Source organism: Astatotilapia calliptera, chromosome 5 (genome assembly GCF_964374335.1).
Source record: "Astatotilapia calliptera chromosome 5, fAstCal68.1, whole genome shotgun sequence".
Lineage (NCBI taxonomy): Eukaryota > Metazoa > Chordata > Actinopteri > Cichliformes > Cichlidae > Astatotilapia > Astatotilapia calliptera.
The window spans coordinates 5,559,270-5,585,265 of NC_137426.1; the positions used below are offsets into that span (position 1 = coordinate 5,559,270).

The following is a 25,996-nucleotide window of genomic DNA, read 5'->3' on the forward strand; positions in this document are numbered from 1 at the left end:
TAAAGAAGTTTTCAGCTGTATCAATAATCATTTTTATGGCTATATTCAGACTATATGAAGAGAACGTTTTCCCCTCACTGCTTAAAAACTAATAGTGAATGGACTGCAGTATGTTTATTACTGCAGCTCAACTGTTAAAAGCAATCAGGCCTTACTGGCAACAGAGCACAAAAAAATCAGGGCCAGAAAGAAAAAAGAGATGAAAGAAAAGAAGATGAAAGAAAAAAAATTGGAGTCCAGGGACAGCAGAGAACGAGAGTGAATAGTTCAGCCTTTTCAAGCTGGATTTCTATGAAGATAGATAAAGGACTGTTCAGTAATGCCCCAACTGCTTGTTTTAGGCAAGTGGTGTCATAAAAGAACTGACTTTTGAAATAAAAATAACTGAGAAGTTTAGGAGGGAGAGAAATGGTACAAAAAACTCAGTTTAAGGTTGCAAAACTGTGAATATAAATGTATTAATTATTTTTTTTTTTTTATAAAATGCCGCAGTTGTTAAGACACTCTAGCCAGCACTGAACACAAGAAATATCATTTTGAACAAACTGAAGTAGTTATTACCTTTTACAAAAAGAAAACTGAATGTATCTCAGGGGTTCCAGGCCAAAAACATCCTTTTAGTGGGAGTATACTATGCTTCTCAGCATCTACAAGATGTGCAAGTAAGCAACAGCTTCCCAGTTTTCCACAACTGTTTAATGTCCAGGTTATAACTTTACCTGCCAGTGTTCCTGTCACTGGATGTTTATACCTGGGTTATGCAGAAGTAGGTGGAATTCTTTGACAATATTAAAAAGAAATTTAATGGGTTTAGTATTACATTATATCTCTGACAAGCTCGTTAGCCTTCTCACTCCTGTAATGTCCTCTAGCTATGGCATTTCATACACCATTGTTTATATCATTTGTATTTAGAAAAGCTCTTGTGAGAACTTACTTTATGTTAGATTTACCTTTAAGGTGGTATTTTAATAGGTTATTGTAAGGTAACATCTTCGAACCAAGGATAATTGCTTTATCGTAGTAAAAAAGCGAATACCCTTCTTCTCTTCTTCTGGTGCATTTAACCTCCTAGGACCTGTGGACATCACATTTTGGGTTATTTAGACCAAAATACTGAATTTTGCTCTACAAGGGCCTGATATCCACTTACGAGGACATTATACTGCTACTGTTCTATCAAAATTTTAAACAAATATCCTCATATGTGGCTCTTATTTTTAAACGTATGCCATGGAAGAGTTCGGGTCTTAGGAGGATAAGCAAACATTTTTCTTAAAAGCATTAGCCTAAAAGTGAGGCTAGTTTTGTACACAGATAATAATGAGGATTGTTAGTATGACTATTAATCCTGCTTCTGCATATATTGCCTCATGATTCATGCAGAAAAAACACAACTTGATAATTGGATGAGCAATTTTTTGTACACTATGCTGTGCTGCTGCTCCACCAGAGAAATGATGTAAGCATACTGCTGGTTAAACATAGTTTGAAAAAAAAAACCCCTTTGCAATGTTACCTGCCAGTTTCTCTTGTTCCCTGCTGTCAAACTAGTATCTGAATTTCATATGGGACGAAGCTTTGGCCATTTTACAATCCCAGTAAGAGAAAGAGAAAAATGTCAGGAGAGTGTAGGGGTTGTTAAGCTTGCCAGAGACCACTATCCTTTGCAAGTTTAATTCCTTTAAAATGAGTTTAGGTGTTAAATGAACCCGTACTGGAGCTAAATTAAATTCCACAGCTATCATTAGAAAGGTTTCTATTAAAGAGCCTTGTGTTGGGAAATTGGCTCCAAGAGCATCTTGGCCCGATAAAGGCAGGAATACTTCTAATTTCCTACTAGCTGCACTCATTTTGACCCCAGGGGTTCTGCAAGGCAGCAAAATAGCCCATTAATTTTGTCTGAAAGCAGACTGCCATAGAAAACTACAACAATCTGTAACAACGTCAGATGATTTGTGTGAAGGAATAATCGCACTTAGAAACTAGAAAGCGCTGCCTCCCAGTTCTGTTTCAGCTTGGCACAGAGATCCTGCATTATTAACAAACGTATGACATTCCACAATTAATTGACATTTATTGCTTTCTAAAATGCAATCCAACTCCCCACTTTTGTTACCAATGATCCATAATTAACTGCAAACACAATTTGCAAGTACTAGGGAAATAGACAGATTAGCATAACAAGCAGAGGCTAGAAATCAAATTCGCATCCCATTTTCTTGCACAGTCATAATCACGTTTCCATGGAAAAACAAAGAATCCTTCAGATAGTACATGCAGTCTTTAAACAACTATAATACTCAGCTTCTTTTACAGACTGTTAATTCAGTCCCAACATGAGAGGCTTTGTTCTTCCCAGTGTTAATTAATCCCTTTACACATAACTGAGTGTTGAACTAAGAAAGGATTTAAGAGTTAAAATCAGGTCTAAGATTGTTGCTTTCTTTATTGCTTTCTTTATCATCACCAAACTTAGTGCTACAGACTTACTCATTATAATTTAACATTACCCTTGGGATCGGTGGTGAAGTTGAGCAATTAAACCTATTTAGATTTTGTGAAATATTCATAGGGTGCACAAAGAATAAGAGTTTTGGAAAAGCTCAAAACAACAAAAATATTTATGTGATCCTATGCTGAAATATTATTAATAATAACATTCAAAAAGACAAACACTGTGTGATCTGAGCTCTTTTTGGGGACGTGTGAATAATTTTGTTAGTGCCTCCTAAGACTACTAAATAAATCAATGAATGTATTTTGCACATTTTGCAAATATCAACCTGCAGGTGTATTGATGTGAACCTGCCATAGTTATGCTGTTGTTTGGTTTACGTAAGAAAACAGCTGGTATGAGATCAGGAAACCATGGTATTATGACTAGGGGATGAGGATGACTGGTTAGAATAGGTACCCCATGGTGAAGGTCAAAGAAACCAGACTTGACTATTGGAAAAGGAAATCTAGCAGTGCAGAGATTGGTATCTTGGGACAGAACCTTGAGAAGTCATTATTGCAACATGGTTTGTCACCTGAGCCATGTGTTGTTATTGCATAAAAAACGAATCCCAGTTTTCATGGATTGCAAACACACATGCTGAACTTTACACTCAAGGCAAACATTTGCAGAGAGGAGCATTGGAGCAATATATGATACACACATATCAGTTATCAAGTCTGTTGCTGTTTATTTGTTTTTTGGTTGAATTTTGCTGTTTTAATTTTACTGATTAAGTGGTCTCCCTCCTTGAAAATGTAATTCAGTATCAATAATTAGCCTTTAAACACAATTAAAGGCATTTGCTAAGTGGAAGTGCTAGTTGGATTGAGGCCACATTATGCATATTATTATTGTATTAATATTTGTCTTTCACAAAACTGCCCACTTTCCAACTGACACACTAGTTTAAGAGGTACTTTGTCACTGCTGGATGAAAACCACACGGTGGTACCTTCTTGCTTTTTTAATGAATTGACACTGGTTATGTTGTTTGTGTTCTGCTGTTCAAGTGTGACTTGCCAATGCAGTGCCACGGAGACCCGGTTCCTTTCTGAGATAAAAAGTTATTCTGGTGCCTGCCATTGCAAATTTTTCACCAACCCCACCACACCTTACAGGTTGGACCTTATAGGCATACATTTGTTCATTTGCTTTCACTTGAGTCAGTTTGATCGAGGTTTGAACTCAAATAACCCAATTTAAGTAATGTGTTTGCAGAACCTTCCTGAAAAGTTTCACACGCACCTTCACTTATATATCAGCCAACGTCAGATGCTGGACTGAAGGTAACCAGTGGAAAAAAAATTAATTCCCACCTTCACGGACAAATAAATTTACATTAGGCAATCCTTCATGGTTCTACAGTGTAATTTGAGCCTAATGGACACACTGAAAAATTAATCCCTATCTTGATCGATGATGAAAATAATGATTAGTTTCCTCTTCAGGTCTGCATGCTTATGGTTGTGGGGTTTAGGAATTTGAGCACTGTATTAAAAATAAAAAACTGAAGCAACGTCTATGACAGGAGTGACTTTGGCGAGTTTTGTTTGTCTTTCTCAGCCTATTCATTTTTCCCAATACTAGAACAAAGAGCGCTTTTGAACAGGAAGCACAACTCATCTGAACTCTCTAGTCCTGCCTTTGGCCCCTAGGCCCAGTCTACTTTATCTAATAGAGATGTTGAGCAGAGAACACAGAGGGAAGCGAGCTTAAAGTCTCTCTGAAGAAAGAAGCAGATTATATATAGCCACTGATTAAGGCAGAGATGGGAACATGACCTACATGCATAACAACATTTTCTCTCACTTTCTGCTACAGAACAAGCCTCCGTCCAGGACCAGGACTCTACAACTGGGAGAATCAATCTAATTATAACACCAGAGTCAGATTTCAATGCACACCTCATTAATATTTCTCTCATTATTGGGTTAATAATGTTTTTAGAGGTGTGGGAGACTTGGGAGAGATGATACCTCACCAGTGAACCTTTGCTTTCAGTGCACCTGTCATGCAGGTAAAAATGACTGCTTTCATGCATTGTGTCTGGATCATGTATCAGATTATAGTTGAAACTGCTAACTCCCTTTCACACACAGTGCATGTGCTCTCAAAATAGCTGTTCCCCTGGGAGACTCATGGGGGATGAGGGGAGGATAGGGGAGAAAAAGACAGTGGGAGGGAGAAAGAGAGCGGGAGAGAGGGATTTCTCCTTCCTCATCAATCTTTCGGATCCTGTCCCACTGATGCCGGTGCCCGCGTATCCGACAGCGCCAGCGTCGGCAGGCAGCGGCAGGCAGCAGACCTTGCTGAGATTCAATCCAGATTCTTTTATCAGCCACCTGAGGTTGATTTAACACCCCTGTTCCTGGACAGTGAAAGTGGCTGATTATACAGCCAGTCAGTCCCTTTCCCCCCTCATCTCCCTCAGCTCCAGCCCATTACCCAAAACTGCTGTGCTGTGCTGTCTGGGCTCATGAAGACGTGGAGAGGGCGCAGGGAGGCAGGTCATAAACCCGACAAGATCAAAGGCAATAACTACTTATGCGTGTAAATGAATCAAAATCTGAATGTGCATATATGCTCTTTGGGGTTATAATTTAAATGCGGCTGATAAATAATTGACAGACTCAATTATTGGCTATCAACATCAAAGACTTTGATTTTTTGTTGTTGTTGCAAAAGAAACTGGTAACTGAGTATTTTTTATGCAAATCTTAATGGCTTTTTTAAAAATTCCAACCCATAACATAATAGCCCACATCCAATTTTTTTGTAAAGGTGCTTGTTGTTTTGTATATTGTGTTTCTGGACTTTGTAGCAGTCTCACAGAAATATGATCGCTAACCAAATTGAATGCAGTAACCATTTCACCTTATGCTGAACTATAAGGGTACTTCACTGAATAAGTGTATTCATCATTAAAATCACTGTGTTGAAGCTGGGCATGAGCTGTGATACTCAAAAAGTTGTGTATTTCTAACGTGACAATGTGGTTGTTGAAAGATGTCGGAATAGATCTAATAAAAGACAAGTTTAGAATTTCAGTGGTTTTGAAGCTGTCCGCACCTCAATCCCAAAATCTAGCTCACCAGTCGCTGCTGCTTTCTTCAACCCATATATGGCGACAGAGGGGGAGGGACTGTTCCCAAAAATGTGCACTCGCATGCGATACTCTATAACTTCAGATGACATGTCGTTATCTTTGTACCACAAGAAGCGGAGAAAGTCTCTGTGGCTCTCTTTGACAACAACAGTGGAACATATGTTCAATGTCCGCCGTTATGGCCACCTGCTCCTTTCTGAATCTTATGAGCACCCCAACAAGACTGTTGTTGAGGTCGGGGCCTGTTAGCAACACGTCGTTGAGAGAGACTCCTTCATGTGGGGCGCTTGAGTCGAACACGACCCTAATTTTGGCGGGTTTCTTTGGATGGTAAACCCCAAACAAAGGGAGGTACCAGCATTCCTGGTTCTGACTGAGAGCTGGTGCCACTTCAGCATGTCCTCTGGTAAGCATGTTCTCCATAAACTCCAGAAAGTGTGTTTTCATTTCAGGTCGTTTTTCAAGAGTGCGCCGGAGTGACATAAGGCGATCGTAGGCCAGTTGTCTGTTGTTCGGGAGCCGTTGTCGAGGCGATCGAAAAGGCAGAGGACCAACCCAGCTATTGTCGCTGCCCTGATAGAACTCTGAGTCCATTATTTGGAGAAACTGCATATCCTCAACTGATGGTGCAAGTTTGTGATCATCCGCTGTTCGTGTGAAGACCTGCTGACCAATGCTGTCCACATTACATCCTGACACAGGAAGGCTTGGGAGGCTGTGACTGCGCTCAGGAGCTTTGGTAAATGTCTCTTTAACAGTTATTTGACCGTTGCATGGCTGAAAATGGCTTGCACGGCCATTCTCCAGTATGAAAGTCTTATAGCTGTTCACGTGTGGGGGTCTGTGCACTCCATCGAGACAGATGTCACCTACCACGACCCAACCCATGTCGAGTCTCTGAGCAAATGGGGCGTCGTCTGGGCCGTTTATCTGCTCCCGGACTTTGTGGACTCGAAGCATGTCTCGTCCCAGCAGTAGTAGTATGTCAGCATTTGGGTCTAATGGCGGGATCAAGTTGGCAATCTGTCGTAGATGGGCGTGGTGTTGGGCAGCTTCTGGAGTTGGTATCTCAGAGCGGTTATCTGGAACTTCGTTACATTCGAGGAGTGTAGGCAGAGGAAGACTTGCCTTTCCATTCACTGACTCTACTATAAAGCCAGAAGCACTTCTTCCTGATACTCCTGTGAGTCCAGCACACGTCTTTAACATGTACGGGCGACTCTCTCCTTGGATCTGAAAAACATCAAAGAACTGGGAACGTGCCAGCGATCGATTGCTCTGATCGTCCAAGATTGCATACATTTTCTTTGTTTGATCTCTGTGTCCAGCAGGGTATACATTCACTAGTGTGATTTTTGAACATTCTCTGGCGCTCACTCCTTCCCCACACACCTCAGTACACCGAGATGTGACTTCTTGGGTGTCTGCTTTGTCTCTCTCCCCGCCTTGCTGTGGGGAAGGGGGCGATTTGGACTCCCATGGTGCTGGACCTGGGTGGAGGGCAGAAATGTGATTTTTGCTGTCACACTCAGTGCACGTGGTTTCTGATTCACAGTTCTTGGCTAAATGGTCAGTAGATGAGCAGCAGCGAAAGCAGACGTTTAATTTTTTGAGGATCTGTTTGCGCTCTTCCAAGGGTTTCTCTCTGAACCCTCTGCACCTTTTCAGAGGATGAGGCTTGCTGTGAATTGGGCACTGTTTATTTGGATTCACAGCATACTTAGACTTTTCTGCATCTGCCTTGTCCTGTACTTGAGTTTTGTGAACAGATATGGGTCCTTTGGAGAACCTTTCGTGCATGTGTCTTCGTTCTGATGTTATGGGTTGGTTAGGGCTGTGGACGCTGAAGCTAGGGTCAGTTCGTGTTCTGGCTTCAGTGCGAATGAAGTTGACAAACACAGTAAAGGGGGGAAAGCTGACGCCATAATCGTGCTTGTACCTTGAACCAATATTCATCCACCTTTCTTGTAGATTGTACGGCAATTTTTTGACTATCGCTTGGATCCCTCTTGATGTGTCTAAGTAGGTCAAGCCAGGTAAGTAACCGTCCAACTTGGCTGTCTCTAGCTCTAACATTAGGTCGGCAAGATCACGGAGTCTATAAGGCTCTTTAAGTGTGATTTTAGGGAAGCTGTCGACCTTTTGAAAGAGAGCTTGCTCTACAGCTTCTGGGGAGCCATATATTTCTTCAAGTCTGTCCCAAGCCATAGCTAAACCAACTTCAGGGCATCTGATATTGACAGCTCTCATTTGTTTGGCTTGTTTAGCTGAATCTTTACCAAGGTAGCGCACCAGCAAATCCAGCTCTTCTCCTGGTGAAAGGTCTAACCCTGCTATTGCGGTTTTGAAAGATGATTTCCATGCCCAGTAACTCATGGGTTGGTCATCAAAGCTGGTAAGGCCTGTAGTAATGAGCTGGCTGCGGGCTAGATATTTGGCGAGGTCGTAAGTGTGTTGGCTCGGGGCATGTTCATTGCCCTGAGTATAACTGGATTTATATGGTGTCTGAACAAGAGGTGTAAACTCTTTGTAGTTGGTGGATGGGGGCTTGTACAGTTCGTTATGAGTAGCAGCACAGTTTGTTTTGTTTCCTTCTTTTATAGCAATTTCTTGAAAGGCGGGTGTAGGGTCTTTGTATTCAGTTTTTACTGGGGCTGTTGATTCTGCTGCATTGATAGCTGTTTGTTCCAAAACATACTGCGCAGTGCGTTTTTCTTTGCTCTCAGATAGGGGTGGCCCATAAGCTACACTGCGTGTTTCGAAGCCTAATTCAAGTAGACCAGCTTCTAAAGAATTAGCTTCTGCTATGGCAGCTTCCTTCTCTTGTTCCGCTCTCAGCGCGTCAAGAGTAGCTTGTAAGCGTGCTTGCTCGACTTTAATTTCTATTTCTTTCTTTGTATATGAGGCTCTTGTTTGAGCAGCTTCAGCCTTTGCTCTTGCTCTGAGCAGTTCAATGCTAGCTGACGAACCTGCTCTTGATGGTGGTTTGTGGGAACGGACTGACTGTCTCGGCTTTGGAGGATTTACTTTCAGACATTTTGGATTTGTTGTACTTTGATTGTGTCCGCCCGTATACTTTACTTAGCTTATAGGATGGTCGTAGCTCCACGCGGTGGCTTCTGTAGCTATGATGTTTGCTGTGGTGCTGTCTTTTCACTGTAAATGGCCTCGCTAGAAGTCTGACTAGCTATCCACACAGCTAAACATGAACCCAGGAACTCCAGACAATAGATGAGATCTTGAGAAGTTTACTGGTTCTTTCATTTTGTGAAACTGTAACAATAAACATATGTGGAAATGTACATTACTCATCTGTACTGTAAACAACAACTTGTGCCAATGACAATAACAATGCATTTGAGAAGCTAGCATGACGATTAGCACCGCTAATTAGCATATGAACTGGCGATCTCATTTACATATGAATAGCACATAGAAAACTTGTTAACTGTGGTCCATCACACATAAAGACAACACTTGGAGTGTCTCATTGCTTTTCCATTGAGTACTTACAGACAATGCTTTAACAAACACCCAAAGAAGGACATGAATGTGGAGCAGCCATCTCGAAGCAACATAGCAAGAAAACATGAACTTCCTGTCTAACTCTTCTTCTACTGTCACAAAATATCGACTTAAAGGGACCACAGGGCGGCGCATTTACTGACATTTAAAACATGAAACTAACTAGGCAGTAACATAACATATGGTATAAAGTGTGTGGTTAGCTAGTGTAGATGGGTGTTTGCTTGCAAGTTCAATGGTAACTTTATTGTGCCCAATGGGCAATTGATTTTCCTTATGTCCACACATGATCCAACCCCCCTCAAAAAACATTACCTACATTACCTAAAGATAAAAATAAAAATAAACTTACAGCAAGAAACTTTTTCATATCAATATCTGCTAAAAGCATTTTTTTGATAAATAAAAAATGGAAATACAAACTTAAACTGATTTGAAAACAAACACTTTAAATGGTTTTTATAGCATTTATAACATATAAATAATAAAACACAGACAAGCAAATATAAACGAGCGCAGATAGATTTTCTCAGAAATCAAACAGACCAGTTCAAACAGAACTCAAGGGAATAAAAAAACAGTGTTAGATAAAAGATTTTCTTCTCCAGAGCTTTTTATATGCATTGACAGATGGGATATTGGTGACCTCATCACCTGAGCATATGTTCCTTCAGTAGGTGAACAGACTGACAGGCAACAGGCAGGAGGGAACACTGCGCCTCATGAAAGGCTGGTGAGTTTGTTCAGTTGCAGTTGTACTCATATGTACATATTTACCCATACTAATTGAAATATAAGAAGCTTTAGAGAGTGGGGGGTGGGTGATGTACAGGCAGAAACATTTGAACTACTTTCACCTGACTTGCTTTGATTTTATAGGTGTGGGTGTAAGCTGTAAAAACAAAGGGTGTACTATACTGTGTCTTTGCTTGTTTTTTGGTTCCCCTTTTAAATATAGAGTTTTTGTTAGAAGTTTACATCATGACCTTATATGTATGGTTATTTATATACGGTTAAATGTAAAGGTTATTTGGCACTTTTTTATAATTTCTTTAAACTGTTCTTTTTTCAGGGTGGATTAGCTGTACAGCATACATTTTCAATGACTCTAACAAATAATAATTGGATGCACAAGTTTGAATTTATTTTGAATTTTCTGTAATCCACACAAGTATACATACAGTCTCTGATACATACACCCAGTAATATATGGTTAAATGTTCATTCGCAAGGTGCAGGTCAGATCAGACGATTTTAGTAGCCAGCAAGACTTTGGGCATAATTCTGACTGGATATTTGACTTGATGAATCAGTAAAGTTTATTTAAGTTTGATAGTGTGTTGCAAAGAATGAGGTTGGGGCTTTGGGAAAGCCATTCCAAAACCTTAGCTTGTTTTATCATGAGCATGGCCCTAACCGCACCATACTTGAGAGTTGGTACAGAGTTCTTAGGTTTAAAGCGTCACCTTTACACTTCCAAACATACCTATTGTAAGGCAATTGGCTTGTCCATATGGGCGGCAGCAAATTTCAGTCAAGCTTAAAGGTGTCAATTTGGAGTAGAATCTTCCTTTGTTGGGACCCTCTCAGTCCACGGCAATTCAAAACTTGTTTCATTGTGGACAGTAATGCTGGTATTCAAGCAGTTTGCAGTTCATGGAAGGCTTGGTAGATCCTGAGTTGTTCCTGAACATCCTAACCAATTTCCTCTCATGTGAGGGTGACCATTTGGGTGGCGATAAACTATACTTACATGCAACTGTTTGTACAGATGATCCTCAAATCTGCAGTTGGATAGAAATGGCTTCAAGCAACCTTCTCCCAACTTGTGTAGATATATAGTTCTCCTTCTTAGAGCCTCAATGAATTCCATGGAATGTCCCATTGTTCTGAGTGTTACTCATAAATTTTGTCGGGTCATTAAAATATTAAGTGCATTGATGTCTTGTGATCTGGCACTATATAAAACTAAACTGAATGAAATTGAAATTGGTCAGTCTAGTGTGTGCAGACAAACAAATCGCTTTCATTCAGACAAAGAGAAATTGCTAGTTGTAGTCAACCATGACCACTAACGAGAAGCTAACAGGCCTTGGCCTTGGCAAATTAAAAGACACTTTAGAACATTCAGCTCCACTTATTAAAAGTTGAAATGATTGTATGTGTATATTTGAGCCTATACGTATAGTTGACCCTGTGTGGATTACAGAAAAAACAAAATAAAGCCAAATTCTAGTTGTTTAAAGTCATTAAAGATATATGCTGTACAATCATTCCACCCTCAAAAAAAGAACATTTCAAAGAAATAATTAAAAAGCCCAAAATGACCTTGATGAGTTTGTGAATCTATTCTGATATATGTCTATGATGTCTATGATGTGTACTACTGCACACATGCAGCCCACCTCAACATAGGAGAGAATGGTGAAGTGATTATGATATTACTCAAGCTGAATACAACTCTTATAATATTTTAAGATTTACTATATACTATATTATACACTATAAATATATACAATATACAGTAAATTACACAATATAATATATTTTACAATATTGCAACGGATCTCAGTGTTACTTTGCCTAAAAGCACAGGGGACAATGACTCAGATTAAAATGAATCTTTTACTTACAGAGTCAATAATACTGAACAGATCTTTTTCAGGCAATTATACAAAACCCTATGGTATAAACTATGGTATGAACTGTATGGTATAGTTTAGCTTTATACTGATCTATACCCTGACTTTAGGGCTGTTCGATATATCAATATATATCAGATGATGATATAAAAACATCTATCTTTCATTTTACGCTATCGTTTGTTTCGTGGTGTCGCAAAATAAACTGTTTACGGCAATATTTTTTCATCGTTTTGATGGTCACTGTAGTGGCTATATTAATTTCGTAAAGTTCTCTCTTTCTCTTATATTTTATATAACCACACTATGGACAGACAAGTGCCTGTTTTTATTTGTTGTGGTTAGCAACAACGACGGTAACAGCATCGCGTGTCCGCTTGTTTATGTTCCACATAAACCTTTCACAATAAAGCTCAAGATCCTGTTGAGACCTTTCAAAATAAACAGAATCACGTGAAAGAGCAGATCATTTACGGATGAGAATTAAAAAAAGAGCCGCCAGGTGTTAAAAAATAAACCTTAGACTCAAACGTTAGAACAGGCTTTTCCCCGCAGCACGCTGTGTAATAAATACTCACAAAGAAAACGGCGGCCTTTACAACTTATGTCTAAAAATGTATCGTTTCATGCATCGGTTAAAACACTCGACTCCAGCTACATGATGCGCAGCTGGAAACACTTCCCGCAAGTCGAGCTGCCCGAGATTCACATAATTTACAGAAAATGTTAAATTTTTGTGATTTATATCGTTATCGACGATAGAATTCTTATATCGGGATATGAGATTTTGGTCATATCGCACAGCCCTACCTGACTTCATACATTCGATTTGCTGCAGAATTATTTCCAACAGTATCCAATGTTAGTTTTTGTAATAGGTATTGAATTTCAGCCCTTGAATTCAGCACTTACAAAATGATGCGTGTGTTTGCTTTGAACGCGCATCAATTGATAGTTTTCCCAATTACAAATAACTGTCCTTGGGTAGTGATGAGGCTCACTTTGTCAGAGCTGTAGATAGACTCTCAGTGTCACTGCCTATTGTGCATCACACATAATGGGTCTTTGTGAAAACACATTGTTCAGGTTTACAATTTACATAATGCTTTCACCTTGGCATTTGTATCCTTTAGTATGTGTGATACAAAAGAAAGCACTTGTACCACACACAGCAAACCACACAAATATTGCACAGGTAAGGTCAGGCAGTCTGTCTGGCTTTACACAGCACAGAGACTAACAGGACTATTATGGTCCATGCTTGTCTTTCGCACAATACTGTATATACAACAAAACAGAAAAAAGGCTGTTTGCCACAAGTCAAGCTGGGAAATGTCTAGTTCAGGAAGTTTTAGGTCGACTAGCAAAACATGTCATTTGACTCCTGACCAGGAATCTAACCATAATTTATTTAATTTCATTTTAGTTTAGGAAAAAGGCAGAAGCTCGTGACATTTGCAGTGTAGTTATCTGTAGTAATCTGGTGCAGCATGACAGCTCCCACACATGCTGTCCAATCCAGTATTTATGGTTTTCTCAATGACTCAATGATAAACAGCATAATTATTTTTGAAAATAAAAATTATTATGTCACTAAACATAAATATTTGTAGTTTCTAGACAATATAAATCCTGATAGACGGTAAAAAGCCATTTTTCTATAAGGTTTTAAACTCTATGTGTAAAACAAAACTTCCACATATAAATTAAAGCCATTCTTTGGTTCATCCAGCAGCACTAATATCTGCACAAACAATATCACTTTCACCAAACGGTACAATTCAAAGTCCTAACTAAAGCTAGGATATGGCTTTTGTAGTCAAATAGATAAATAAAACAAATGGTTAAAGTGCAACGTTAGTTACTTTGCTTTGAATTAGAGATGATTTCCTGTAGTGAAATCATCTCTAATGATGATTGCATCATCTCTAATGATGATTTCACTACAGTGTCTTTCGTCTTGAACTCATCTAACCTTGTGCCTTCATCTCGCTGGGATGTAGGAACAGGTCATGGTCGGTCAAGCTAATGCTTGTGATTCCTCCAAATATGCCACTTTGCATTTCAGAAGCTCCCCACAAGTAGCTCTGCTAAAAGTACACTGATGGAAGCAACGGCAACCTGCACAGAGCTGATGAGCTGGGCAGCAAGTCAGACACATGAACAGCATAGAACATCTGGTCAGTTTAAAAAGAAATGTTATGGAAATGTAGACTTCATTTCAAAGAAGATCTCAGCAAGGCGGCATTTCTCTATGAGGATGGCCAATTCAATAACAAATGGTAAGCTGACTGGTCTGCAATAGGATGTTACACAAACTTTTCTGCTTAACGCTTGTTTTAGAGAATAAGAATATCACAATTGTCAGATTTCATAATTTCTTGTCTAATCTAATCAGATCATTACAGCAGACACAACCAGTGTCACCTTGTGACAGTGTCACTCTCACATGTGAGGCCTCCTGTTCTTAATCAATACAGAAAAATTAAAAGGGGAATTCGTAGTTCATAGCACCTATTAGCTTTATTCCTTGATAGGAATAAAGATCAGTGTAGGTTAAAGTAATTTAATGTTGTAAATACAATTCTTAATGTCTATTTATTAGGTTTATAAATATGTATAAATAAAAATTTATTAAGGCTAGTAGGCTACCCCCCAGCAATCGGGGCTGTACAACATAACTATATTTATCAAATGATGAAAGAAAAATGTCTATCCTTGTGGTCATTATATAAAATTATAAATTCACTACATTTACAGACATTATTGTAATAATTGGTTAAAGAATTGGTAAAATTTCAGTGAGTAAGGCATTTTTTTAGAGTTTTTCCTTATTTTTTAAGTTGATCAAATATTGTAAAAGAGCTGAAATAATTAATGAAATGTAGAGTACATATGTATTTTTAATAAATGTTCAAAAAGTTCTCGATTCTCACTTGTTGATAATTAGAAAATACATATCTTTGCGGTCACATAAATCAAACAATGTAAAATCCAACCCATCAGTTCTAGTATAGTAATAGCATCTTTCAATGTTTCTCTAAAAAAAATCCAACTCATAGAAGTTTCAAAAATATTCATAATAACTGGTTACCACCAGTTATTGTGAATATTATTATCTTAAGTCCATTTTTCACAATTTATTAAATTCTTGAAGACTCATATAAACTTTGTCTTTTTATCCTGAAGTTTAGAGTCCTGCATTGCTTTCACTGAAATCACATGAGGTGGGAATCTTTTCACAGTTGCTGTGGAGAGAATGAAAAATGACAGAGGCCAAAAATGTTTTCAATACATATAAAATGTAGGTATTCCTTTTAGACAGACTTAAAACGATAGGCATTTCCTTTAACGCGTTTCCTGCTCACTTGAAAGTTTTTTATAGTCAAAAATACATTTACATTACCCATGTGAGTCACAAAAACCATTAAAATTATTTTGTGTCATGTCATTTCTTTCCAAAAGCACATTTTCCATTTACATACATAGCATTATCTACAAAGAGAGCCTGAGGGAAGAATGCATTTTTAGGAATTTGTAATTATTCTTCAATTCTGCTTCTTTAATAGAGTAGTACACTCGACCAAACTTCGGGAACACTTTTAAGTTCACCTTGCCATTCATGGCACAGAATCTCAGCGAGCTCGAAGGAAAGATTAAGAGCAGAGTGGAATCATAATAAAGGTGACAGAGGATGCCTCATGGGACGCTTTGCCTCCAGGCGTACAGAAGAAAATCTCACTTTATAATGCAGTTAAATTATTTCACGCTTGCAAAGCATTTTTTAACTGAAGCTTTAGCTGTGCATACGGAGCTCCTGGTTTAGCCCCAATTAGCAAAAGGAAAATTTGTTGAAAAAACTGTAGAAAAGCTATTGTTTGTCCTCTGAAAACAATCAAACTTACTATTTATTCAAAGATGATTAGAAGTCATGCCATAAGAGTGTGGAGGTGGAAAAGAGTTGTTAGTTAATTGGAGGGTTATGAATAGAACTGTTTGTTTCAATATTAGTAAAAATGTTCAAATGTTTTGGTTGTGGCAACCTAATGACATGTGGAAACTTTTTTTTCCATGAATTTACACTGATCAAAACAGAAACTACAAGATGTGGCTCTGCATGAGCTGTACATCCCTTGCACAAATACAAATCTATTATCTGAGCATCTACTTGTGTATTGCATGTATTCAAACAGTGTCTTCTTATTTGGAGAGCTCTAACTAAGGCAAACAAAACGCCATGAATGTTTGTGCTGATAGATAAATGCTACACTCCCCACCATTAATCACACTGGCAGTTTCAAATAAGCTGTAGCGTACTGAAGTATGGGGGAAGGCTGTCTTAATGCTCATTTGAAATTCAAAGTGGTTTTCATAAATTATTCAGTTTATTAAAATCATAAGCAACTCTGTTATAATTCCACAAACAAAAATACACATATACCACAACGTGTAACTGTGTGTGAATGCATTTACCTGTGTCAGTGTGCATGTGTGGGGGTTGCATATGTCTATTACTCACCCCAGCGTCGTCATGGTGACAATAGTGTACCAGAATGAAGCTGGGATGCTGGTGAACTTGCTGGAGCTGGAGCCCTTCTCTGCATAAAACATGACCGTGGCAAAGATGATGATGGCCATGGTGAGTGAGAAGAGGAGGAAGCCCAGCTCCGAAGCGCAGCTCTTGAGTGTATAACCCAGGATCCGCAGGCCTTGCGAGTGGCGGGAGAACTTGAAGATACGAAACACTCGAAACACACGCAGTGTCACGAAGGCGCCGCTGACATCCTCGTTGTTGGTCATCACTAGACCAATATAATATGGCAAGATAGCCACCACGTCGATGATGCTCATCACAGAGCGCATGAAGCGGTAACGACTAGGTGCGGCAAACAAGCGCAACAGATACTCCACGGTGAAAATCATAACACAGGCGGTGTCCATGCAGAAGAACGCAACAGTGTAGCGTTCGCCACATGGCATGTCTTTCTGATTGGCAGTAGCACCACAGGGCACGGTCTCCACCACATTCGTAATGACCGAGACAGCAATGAAGAACCCAGTGACATAGTAAAAGACCAGGGCCATGGTGGAGGTGTGGGGGTTTTCAAAGGCGCGCCACATGGTCTCTCTGAAGTTCATGTTGGGCATCTTCAGGTCCATATTCTCTTCCTGATCATCCTGCAGCCGCTCTAAGTTCTCCCTCTTTCTGTCCTTGTATTCTTCATAGCAGCAGTCACCGATGATCTCAGGTATGATGCCAAAGAAAGTCAGCTCCTCATCATAGGCCGAGATGCACTCGTGACGAGGATAATGGAGCTTTCCCGTTCGGTAAAAGTTGAGAATGCTTCTGAAGGCGTCAGGGTCCCGGTCGAAAAAGTACTCCTTGGTTTCCTCGTTGTAAAAGAAATCTTTCTCAGAACTGCCCAGTAGGGTGTCTGGGTAGCGGTCCAATGTTGTTCTCCAGGTCTGAAAACGACGGCCGCTGACATTGAGGATGATAAGTTCATCTTGTTTCTTGCTGTTGTCTCTTGGCGCGATAGGCATGGGGCAGTTGGCCACAGGCATCCAGCCAATTGCTGCAGCCCTGGCAAAGGGGAGCCACGCTGCTACTCCTGTTGCCATTGTGAAGCAAAGTCTTCCACACCTTCAGACTTAACTGCCCTGAAAATGATCTGGCATCTGAAGAAGAAAACACAAAAAAGGGAATGTGGATAATTAACAGCAACACATTCAGTCTTCAACCAAATGACCAGTGCTGACCATCAAGGTGCTGTGTACCATCATGCCTATTCTACTATGAGTTTCAAAACATTTTTCCTCTCTGTTAAATCTCCTTTCACTTTCAGCAGTCTCTTGTTTAAATATCTGAAAATGTCATCTATACAAAATGCCACCTGAGCTGCTAAAAATGGAAAGAACAGCTAAAGGTGGATGTAAAAGTTTGTGTGAAATGTAAAATCTGATTTCTATGAAAAAAATAAAATGTGCACGAGTTCGACTTAGACCACAATGAATTGGTATGCATGTGAATCAAATGACTCGCCTTTTGTGTCCAAGCCTATGTCGAAAAGGAACAATTACATGTACAATTTAACCAGCATCAGCGACATTAAGAAACAACTATAAGGCTTCTGTTCTGAGCAGCTTCATTAACTATCCTACGGTGAAAAACAGTGACAGCCAAACCTGTTGAATCTAAATAAGGAGGAAATCTACTTCAGAGTTCTCCATGCGCTGATAACGTTACGCGGTTTTCCCTGTTAGAATTTTAAAGTAGCCTACATAAATTACACAATGACCTGATGACGTTTCTTTACTGACTTGTATTACCTGGTCGAGTATAAGCAAACATCTTGTGTCCGTGCACGTTATACTCAAAACGTGACAAAAAGTGATTCTGAAACGTTCACGCCTTAGAAACACCGCTTTTCGCCTCCAGCGCAAGAATCGCACAACTTCCCCAACAAACGCATTTATTCACCTGATAAATGCAAATTTCTAAATTTATATCAGCCCTTCCAAAGATAAGAACTGAATAAAAGGGTCGGCGAAAACAGGAATACTCACAGAAAAGGAGATGGAGTGGAGGAGGGAACAAAATCCCAACTCTTCCAAACCGAGTCCTCAGTTGTAAGTGAGAAAGGATGAGCTCGGATCCATCCAGCGAGCTGAGGCAGCGAGCAACACCTCTCTTCTTCACCTCGGTCGATCGGCAGACTCCCGCACCGAGCAGAGCGAAAAAACTGAAAGCAGCAGAATTAACCGCAAGACTCTGAAGAAACGGTCTGTGTCTGACGGATTCTACATCCTGCCTTCTTTGATTCCCCGTCACTGTTTGAAAAAGTGAAATGTGATGGAGAGGAGACGCACGCTTCCCTTCCTTCACCACAAAGTACAATGTACGACTCGCTCGCTGTGCCAGCTCCGTGTCATCAGTCCTCCTCCCCTCTGCCTCACTTTGCCATCATCTGTGACAGACTTCAACTCACTTGGCACTTCCAGTATGGTGGTGATGCACTGTAAAGCAGAACGTGACGTTGTGATGCAGGAAACTGGACTTGATCAATCAATCAACTTTAAATCCGATTTAAAATTTCAAGTTATGCATTTGTTTACTCATTATTATTTTTATAATCTCAAAATGAAAAATAAACCCTGTTGGCAGACAAGAAACTTCTATTCTTCTTCTTCTTCTATTATTATTATTATTATTATTATTATTATTATTATTATTATTAGTAGTAGTAGTAGTAGTAGTAGTAGTAGTAGTAGTAGTAGTAGTAGTAGTATTATCAATAATTCCCCTTTGCACATGTTTCATGCCATGCAGGCCTAATGTTTTACACCCCGCCTTAACCTGCTTGGTACCCTTGTTAACGTTTGACCTTAACAAGTCCCTCATCTAAATGATCAAATCGTCCTTTCACAAACAAGCAAACAAACAGCTCGGAAGACTTCCTCCAAGCTGAAGAATTATAGAAACTCTGCTTTTGCCTTTTCCTGTGGAGATGAAAAAATAAAACCTTGCCTTACAGTGTCAAAGGTGTGCGCCCTCATCTCCTTTTATGAAGTCAGTTATATTGCCACTTGATGCGTTGGCATGCTGCTGACAGTTTTCTCGTGGACAAAATATTTGACAAAACAGCGCTTGTTTGGAAGGAATTTAAAAATACCTCTGTCTGTGTTGTCTGAAGAAATGTAATATACTCCCCCCCCCCCCCCCCCCTTTTTTTTTTTTTTTTTTACACAAATCTGCTCGAAGGTATAACGGTTAGATTATTTCTCTGGCATAACTTTCATTTTGGAACTGTTCCTATACCAAATGTCAAGACAAGATTGTCAGCCAGCGGTAATTCATCGATTAAGTGTTTGCTGGGACATGACAGATATTCAGGTTTTTGCACTTTTAAAAAAGGGGAAAAGTTTGCATTAGAAAGCAGGAAGGGTAGCGGGAAGGTGGCAAAAACACATCTAACTTTTACCTCGAATGTTGGAACGTGACTGTTGCTCAAAGCCACTTTAAAGTTTTATTTTAATTTCTTGTTTACTCAACACGTTCTCACTCCCAACTCGTCAAACGTGTGACGCATGGTCAGGCTCCCTCTGCTGCACTTATGGACGCGCAGGGTACCCCCCTCGCGTCGGGAATTGACGTGAAGGGTCCTCCGATTGAATGCCGCGGAAGAGCCTGTTGTCCGTATATTTATATATTTCCGAAATCACTTTGTAGTGACGTATACTGAACACAATAAATTATATAATGTAAACAACTACCTGAAAAACAGGTAGAACAATACTTTTGTATCGTTTATTGCATTTACGGAGGGAGTGATGTATGCTGGGTAATGGCACAGCTAGCTACTGGGTGACTTTATTCACCCGCTTCGGCTGTTATCAGTCCATACAATGGGCGTTATTAGCACAGATCAGTCCCATAGATATGGGCCATCTCCTGCTAGATTGTTCAGAAGGTTGTTCTCATCCATCCAGATGGAGGATCACTAACAGGAGCGTGGGAAGACTCCAGAATCCACTCTGGCTGGAATCCGGTGGATACAGCAGTGTTTACAGGTAAGACCATTTAAACGGACAGCATTTATAGAATGACTATTAAAAGTCAGCGAGTGTCAGTAATGTTAATGTGGTTATGTTAGTAATACACCGAGTGCTAATATAACAGCTTTAAGATGCATTTGTAGATATTATTACGTGTTTTACCGTCTTTATGGTGCTAGCTTAAAGTTACGGTGTAAACGTTAGCTTATATTGGAGTAAAGCTGTTACTGGTTAAACGATGTTAGCACAGAAATATTAGCTTCTGTCATGACTGATGAAGTTACTAGTTAATAAAGTTTCCAGTAAAGTGTTTAATCGCAGCCACAGACTGACAGCAAATATCTCGATTAGCTTCAGTGCATCTGTAATAAATATGTGCAAGTTTCAGTGCTTCGTTTAAACTGTATGATACTTATACTGACCCAGGGTCAGTGTAAAATACAATCCCAGCTGTGTGAACAAAGCCTGGCTCCTTTAATCCTGCATGACAAACCTCAGGATGCAGGCTATTATTACTCTTTCCTGCTGGCACACCTGTCACACCTGAGAGTCAGCTAGAAACTTACAGTGACGTGGACATCATGCAAAGACTGCCAGACTCTGTAATACTGCAAATGATCAGTGACTCAGGTTAACACTAAACTTTAAACGGCACCTCTGTGTCTCTGTGTGCTGAACATCTAGGATTGAGTCAGGCTGCATCAGCTGAAGCTGTTATTTGTATATATCAGTATTTTTTTATTCAGGTGTGGGGAAAATACGTAAGACTGCAGTGAAGCGATGCACCAGATGAATCCCTGGCCAAAGGTATCGTACTTGAATCAGACTACTGATCCAGCCACATCAGCCTTTTGTGAGGTCTGTTTAAAGTTGACTAAAAGTCAACTGCAGGTTCCTGAGAGGTGGACTGTGAACACAGAAACATATGTTCATACATACAGCTGCAGCAAACTTACATTAATTTTAAATAGATTTGTTACTCTGATGTCTGTCTCTGTGTTAGTCCTCTGACAGACTGGTGACCTGTCCAGGTGTGCTCTACCTATGACTACTGGGACAGGCTCTAGCCTCTGTAATAGAAATTTTCTGTTATTCTCATTTAAAGTATTTAAGTGCTTATGCATATGCTTAGTTGTGACACTGTTACTGTTCAGGGAAAGTTTCTAAAACTAGATGAACTTACTTCAGCGTCAGCAGTTTGAGAAAACAACTCCCTTTACAGGTGGTGATAAGGCCACAAAACAGCACAACCATTGATCCGTTAGGTTTCATAGTGAGGCGCGTGAAGTGTGGTGTGATCAGTTTAACATCCTCTTCCTTGGAATGCATAAAGGAGGAGGAGCAAGACCTCTGTGGCAGCGCTGACATGACTGAACTGTGATGTTTGATGTGTGTTGGCGCAGTAATAAATAGCTTGATCACAGCTCTTTCTGTGTTGCAAACTTTATTTAAAAAATTCCACGACCCCCCCCCCCCCCCCCCCCCCCCCCCACTGTGAACCTGAATTGAATATTCAGAAGACATTTGTTTAAATAGTTCTACAAATCTGAGCTGTTGGTGTGTCCTTGGATTGTGTGGTAATAATATTAGAGCCTGCAATCTTTCTTACTGAATCTCTACTATGAGTCATGTTACCTGAGATTAATTCTATGTTTACCTGTCAGCCTGGACGAATGTGCTGTGTGAAGGAAATTAAATTAAATCAGATCTGAACTGCGTACATTTGAGGAACCTGTTCATATTTAATTGAAATATGAACCAGTGATTTTTTTTGATTGCTGATTCCAAGAGAGTCTTTGTGGAAATCCTGTTTGGCTTTTTGTTATTTTAATTCTCTTCTCTGTTTTCCAGAACAGTTCTCCACAGTCACTGTCCACATGGGTCAGTGGGACCAAGAAGCACTCTGCTAATGTGGGACTCTGACCAGCAACATCCAGCAGGACCCAGACAGCATTTTCTATCTCCCAGCTGGAGTTTTTATTTGTCTGTGACTTGAGAGTCAGATTTTTGTTGAGCTTCACACTCGCAGAGGTAAGTCAGTTTGCAGAGATCCCTCCCACCCTGGCTTTTATGTGCTGGATTTCTTATCTGAAACAGTAATATTTCAGTGACTGCTGCTTATACCACAGGTTAATACACTCTACTGATCCCTGATGGGAGAATCATCAATTTTGGCAACAAAGAAGCCTGGTGGATGTTTGTTTGCAGTCTGATGATGGGACATCATGCTCTGCATCGTCAAAGTTTGCCTCCTCATTATTATTCATACCCAGTAATGTGAAGTATGCTCATATCTACTATAACTGAACCAACCTGGTGCTCTTCATTTATGGAGGCTGTTGAGTCTGAATGTTGGATGTTGTGTATCTCGTGTTCTCTGGGCTTTGTTGTCCTCAGTCTTTTCGCAGGATCAGAAAACAAAACCAGGAGGCGCGTAAATGTTTCTTCTCCATGATGTTTCTTCAAATGTTTCTTCTGGATGATGATAAGACTGACACGGGATGCCACCTTTGGTCTTGTGATGAAGCAAAGCTCAGGAAGAAGTGGGATTAAATGGTACCCACATGTTGAGAAGGATGTACAGGGGCACCTGCAGCCAAATCCAAGCTTCAGGTTAGTTGTAGTTGCAGAACACTACAGGACTGAGACAGCTGAGGCATCAAATGTTTGATTAAACAGATGAAAAAGAGAAGTTTCTTCCCTATAATTATCACTTCTTAAAATCTGTAGCAACTTCAAGTCTGTCAGCGTGCTGAGCATGCTCAGAATGTGACAATATATTTTTGTTCAACATTTAATTTCTTTCAGTTGCAATTGTTAAATGAAAAAAACATATATTCTTATAATTTAGCAAACTAATTTATCAAAAAAATATACATATATCTGTATTAGTTTTAATAAATTAATTTGACACCTGTATTGAAAATACCATATTGTATTCATACAGAATCAGTTTGGTATCATTGTTTGTCTGATTGTTGAAACTAAGAGCTGCTTTGATCTGTTTGGATCTAAAGTATCCAAAGTTGAGCTCTGATGTTTCTTCACCCCTGTGTGTGTGATATGTGATTCCTACATGCTGGCAGAGCAGAGCAGCAGTTTGTGCTCACAGATGGTGACGGTGTGGAGAGACGGTGGTGTTTCCTCAGAAGAACCAGCAGAGTCACAACAGACACCAGTCCATCTCACCACCTTGACTTGCTGACTGATGCTCGTCTGCACTGCACAGAGGAAATCAGCTGACCGAGGTTTGTCCAGTGACGTGTTATGAATGTATATTTGTTTTATGCTTACAGATATGTTTTTCTTGACAGAGGCTCTGCAGAGGTTAGACAAAGCAGAGAAAACATGTGCTTTACATTTTACTGTGATTTATTGAGATATTTGTTGCCTGAAGTTCAGCAGGAATGGAGAAATAGAATCAAAGGGAGATGTTTTTGATGTTTTTGTAATGATGTAAGTAAATCTTCAATATTATTTATTTGCTTGGTTATATTAGGAGTGTTTCTGAGTGAGGGGGAGAGGAGTCATCATTCAGGTAAAGTGACGTGGATCAGTGGATACACTTGTCTCCCCTTTAAAGGAGACGATCCAAGTCATCCTTAAATGTTAGTGCTTTCAAATACACAAACATTTTTAAAGGACAAAAATGAACATCCAACTTTGACTGTAACACAAAATAAATCTTTGCATGTGTGTTTTCAAACTCTCAGATGGGCAGCATATCAGTCTTGGACTGTCTAACCTGCAGCACTGAATGACCACCACACATGAGCATGTTCCTGCAACATTCAGCATCTGATCCTTCATCTGTGTGCTTCTGCTTTTGGTAAGTAGAGTTACCCAACTCCAGTAACTCTAAACACATGCCATCCATTTCTAACGACCTGGTTACTTCCTGTCAGTTACTTTAGAAACCATGTGGTCACCTGACCTAACACTGTTTCTTCTTCTTCCCCTTAATGTTCAAGTGTCACATGTCAAACAGCTGGAGAGGAAACTACACCAGTGTACTGGGATGTTTCAGCAACACGTGCCAGATGCTGTTCCTTCATGGTGACATCACCAGAGACAGCCACGCCCACCTCAGGACCTCGCCATTGATCATGATGATTATAATGATGACAGCGAGCGGAACTAAGACTGTAAAAATCCACGACCAGAATGTTTCTTTCTAATTATGAATGAATACTGAGAGCCTCTTTCTGTGTTTTGTCTGTTTTTGTTTTTTACCTCATTTGTTACTAACAAAGTTCACAAACTCACACAGTTTACATTCTGTATGTTTCCATCTTTACCTGCCACACTCTTAACTGCATTTAAGAAAATAATCCTTAGAAATCGTCGTTTTTCTCTTTTGTAATTGATGATAATTCAGTGAATATACTGCACTGCTTCCTTTTATTGTGTCACACATTGCTTTGTTTTTCAGTGTCCAGTTATTTTTTTACTGCTGTTTGAATTCTCTGTATGTTTGACCCTGTAGACAGTTTGATGGACTGCTTGTCTTCCTGTTTGTAACCGCCGCCTGTTTTTGACTAAAGATTTGGATTTCTGACTTCAACACAGCCTCTGCGTGTCCTCCCTTTGTGTCCTCTTCCTCTGTGAACGTGTTGCATGTGTCACAGATTCATTTTATTAACAGCTTTCCCACAGTGAGTTGCATCAGCATTCATTCACAGCACATTTCAGAAGGATTCAGATTAATACAGCAATCTTACAGTCAGAATGATCCTGACAGAGTGCCACTGTAAATGATCTTTCATCAGGTAAATTTTAAAGTTCAGGGGCAGGAGTTATGAAGACTCATACTGGCATTAGGACTAATAATATGTACTTACAAAGTCAAAGTTTTTTAATTATGCTAGAATATTGGAAGACAATCAACTTTTAGTGTTTTCCGCATATTAATTATTCTGAAATAGAGACGGTGACCCTAACTGTACAGAAGCACTAAACAACTGACAATCTAACAGACATCATCGGCCTGAGCCGTCATGCACAGTGAGTCTGATCCTTTGCTGTGAGAGTCTGACAAGCATGTTTCTGGTCAGTTTGGAACAAATAATATCACAATGTTGATCTTTTTTCCAATATTCCTTCTCTTTTACAACATAAACTGTGATCAAAGGTACTTATGTTCACAGCATGTAATAATACTGACAGTCCAGGGCATTGTGGTCTGTTGAGTTAGGGTTAGGGTTAGCAATTCAGACATATGTAATCAATATTAAACGATCGGACGTGGGCCACTGTCCGCAGTGTTGGGAAATCCATACCAGGCTGGAACGAGTCAAGGTAGGTGAGCATCCACGAGAAGACACAGCAGATGCATCCTACTAATACTGACAGGACCAGGAGACTCCAGAAACCGAGCATCTTCTCTTCAGTGCCATCCTCGCCTGTCACCCTCTCTGCCCGCGGCTCTTTGAGTATGGGTTAGATAAGGGCGCAGAGAAACCCTTATTACTAATTCGTATTATAATTCAATTTTCATGAAATATTCATATTCAGTATCGGTCCTTTTATATTATAACCACGTATCCACCCAGGCTCATGGTGGGGCAGGGCTCTGTCCTGGGATGCTTGAGTACAAGGTAATGTACACCCTGACAGTCTAACTGTAAGCAACAGTCTAAATGTAAAGTGCATTCTAAAGTCCTC

General features: G+C 39.8%; 1 protein-coding gene and 1 long non-coding RNA gene across 10 annotated transcripts in view; one reads left to right on the forward strand and one right to left on the reverse strand.

The window, feature by feature from the left end:
• Positions 1 to 18,819, reverse strand: part of LOC113021953 (A-type voltage-gated potassium channel KCND3-like) — a 102,546-nt gene extending 83,727 nt beyond the window's left edge. Inside the window, exons 1-2 of the mRNA XM_026166857.2 lie at positions 18,344 to 18,819; positions 16,296 to 17,455 (exon numbers count right to left, since the gene is read on the reverse strand). Of these exons, the coding sequence (XP_026022642.1) occupies positions 16,296 to 17,398 (1,103 nt within the window). The 5' untranslated portion in view covers positions 17,399 to 17,455; positions 18,344 to 18,819. The remainder of the gene's footprint in view (positions 1 to 16,295; positions 17,456 to 18,343) is intronic.
• A 1,015-nt stretch (positions 18,820 to 19,834) lies between these two features.
• LOC145428839 (uncharacterized) lies at positions 19,835 to 24,896 on the forward strand. Of its 9 annotated transcripts, none has more exons than XR_013909168.1 (8): positions 19,835 to 20,347; positions 21,064 to 21,139; positions 22,184 to 22,363; positions 22,462 to 22,945; positions 23,419 to 23,580; positions 23,832 to 23,940; positions 24,046 to 24,161; positions 24,304 to 24,896. It is a non-coding gene; the product is annotated as an uncharacterized LOC145428839 (long non-coding RNA). The 9 variants fall into 9 exon arrangements; XR_013909167.1 differs by having other exon boundaries at positions 21,079 to 21,139; XR_013909165.1 differs by having other exon boundaries at positions 21,064 to 22,363.
• Positions 24,897 to 25,996: the final 1,100 nt, after the last annotated feature.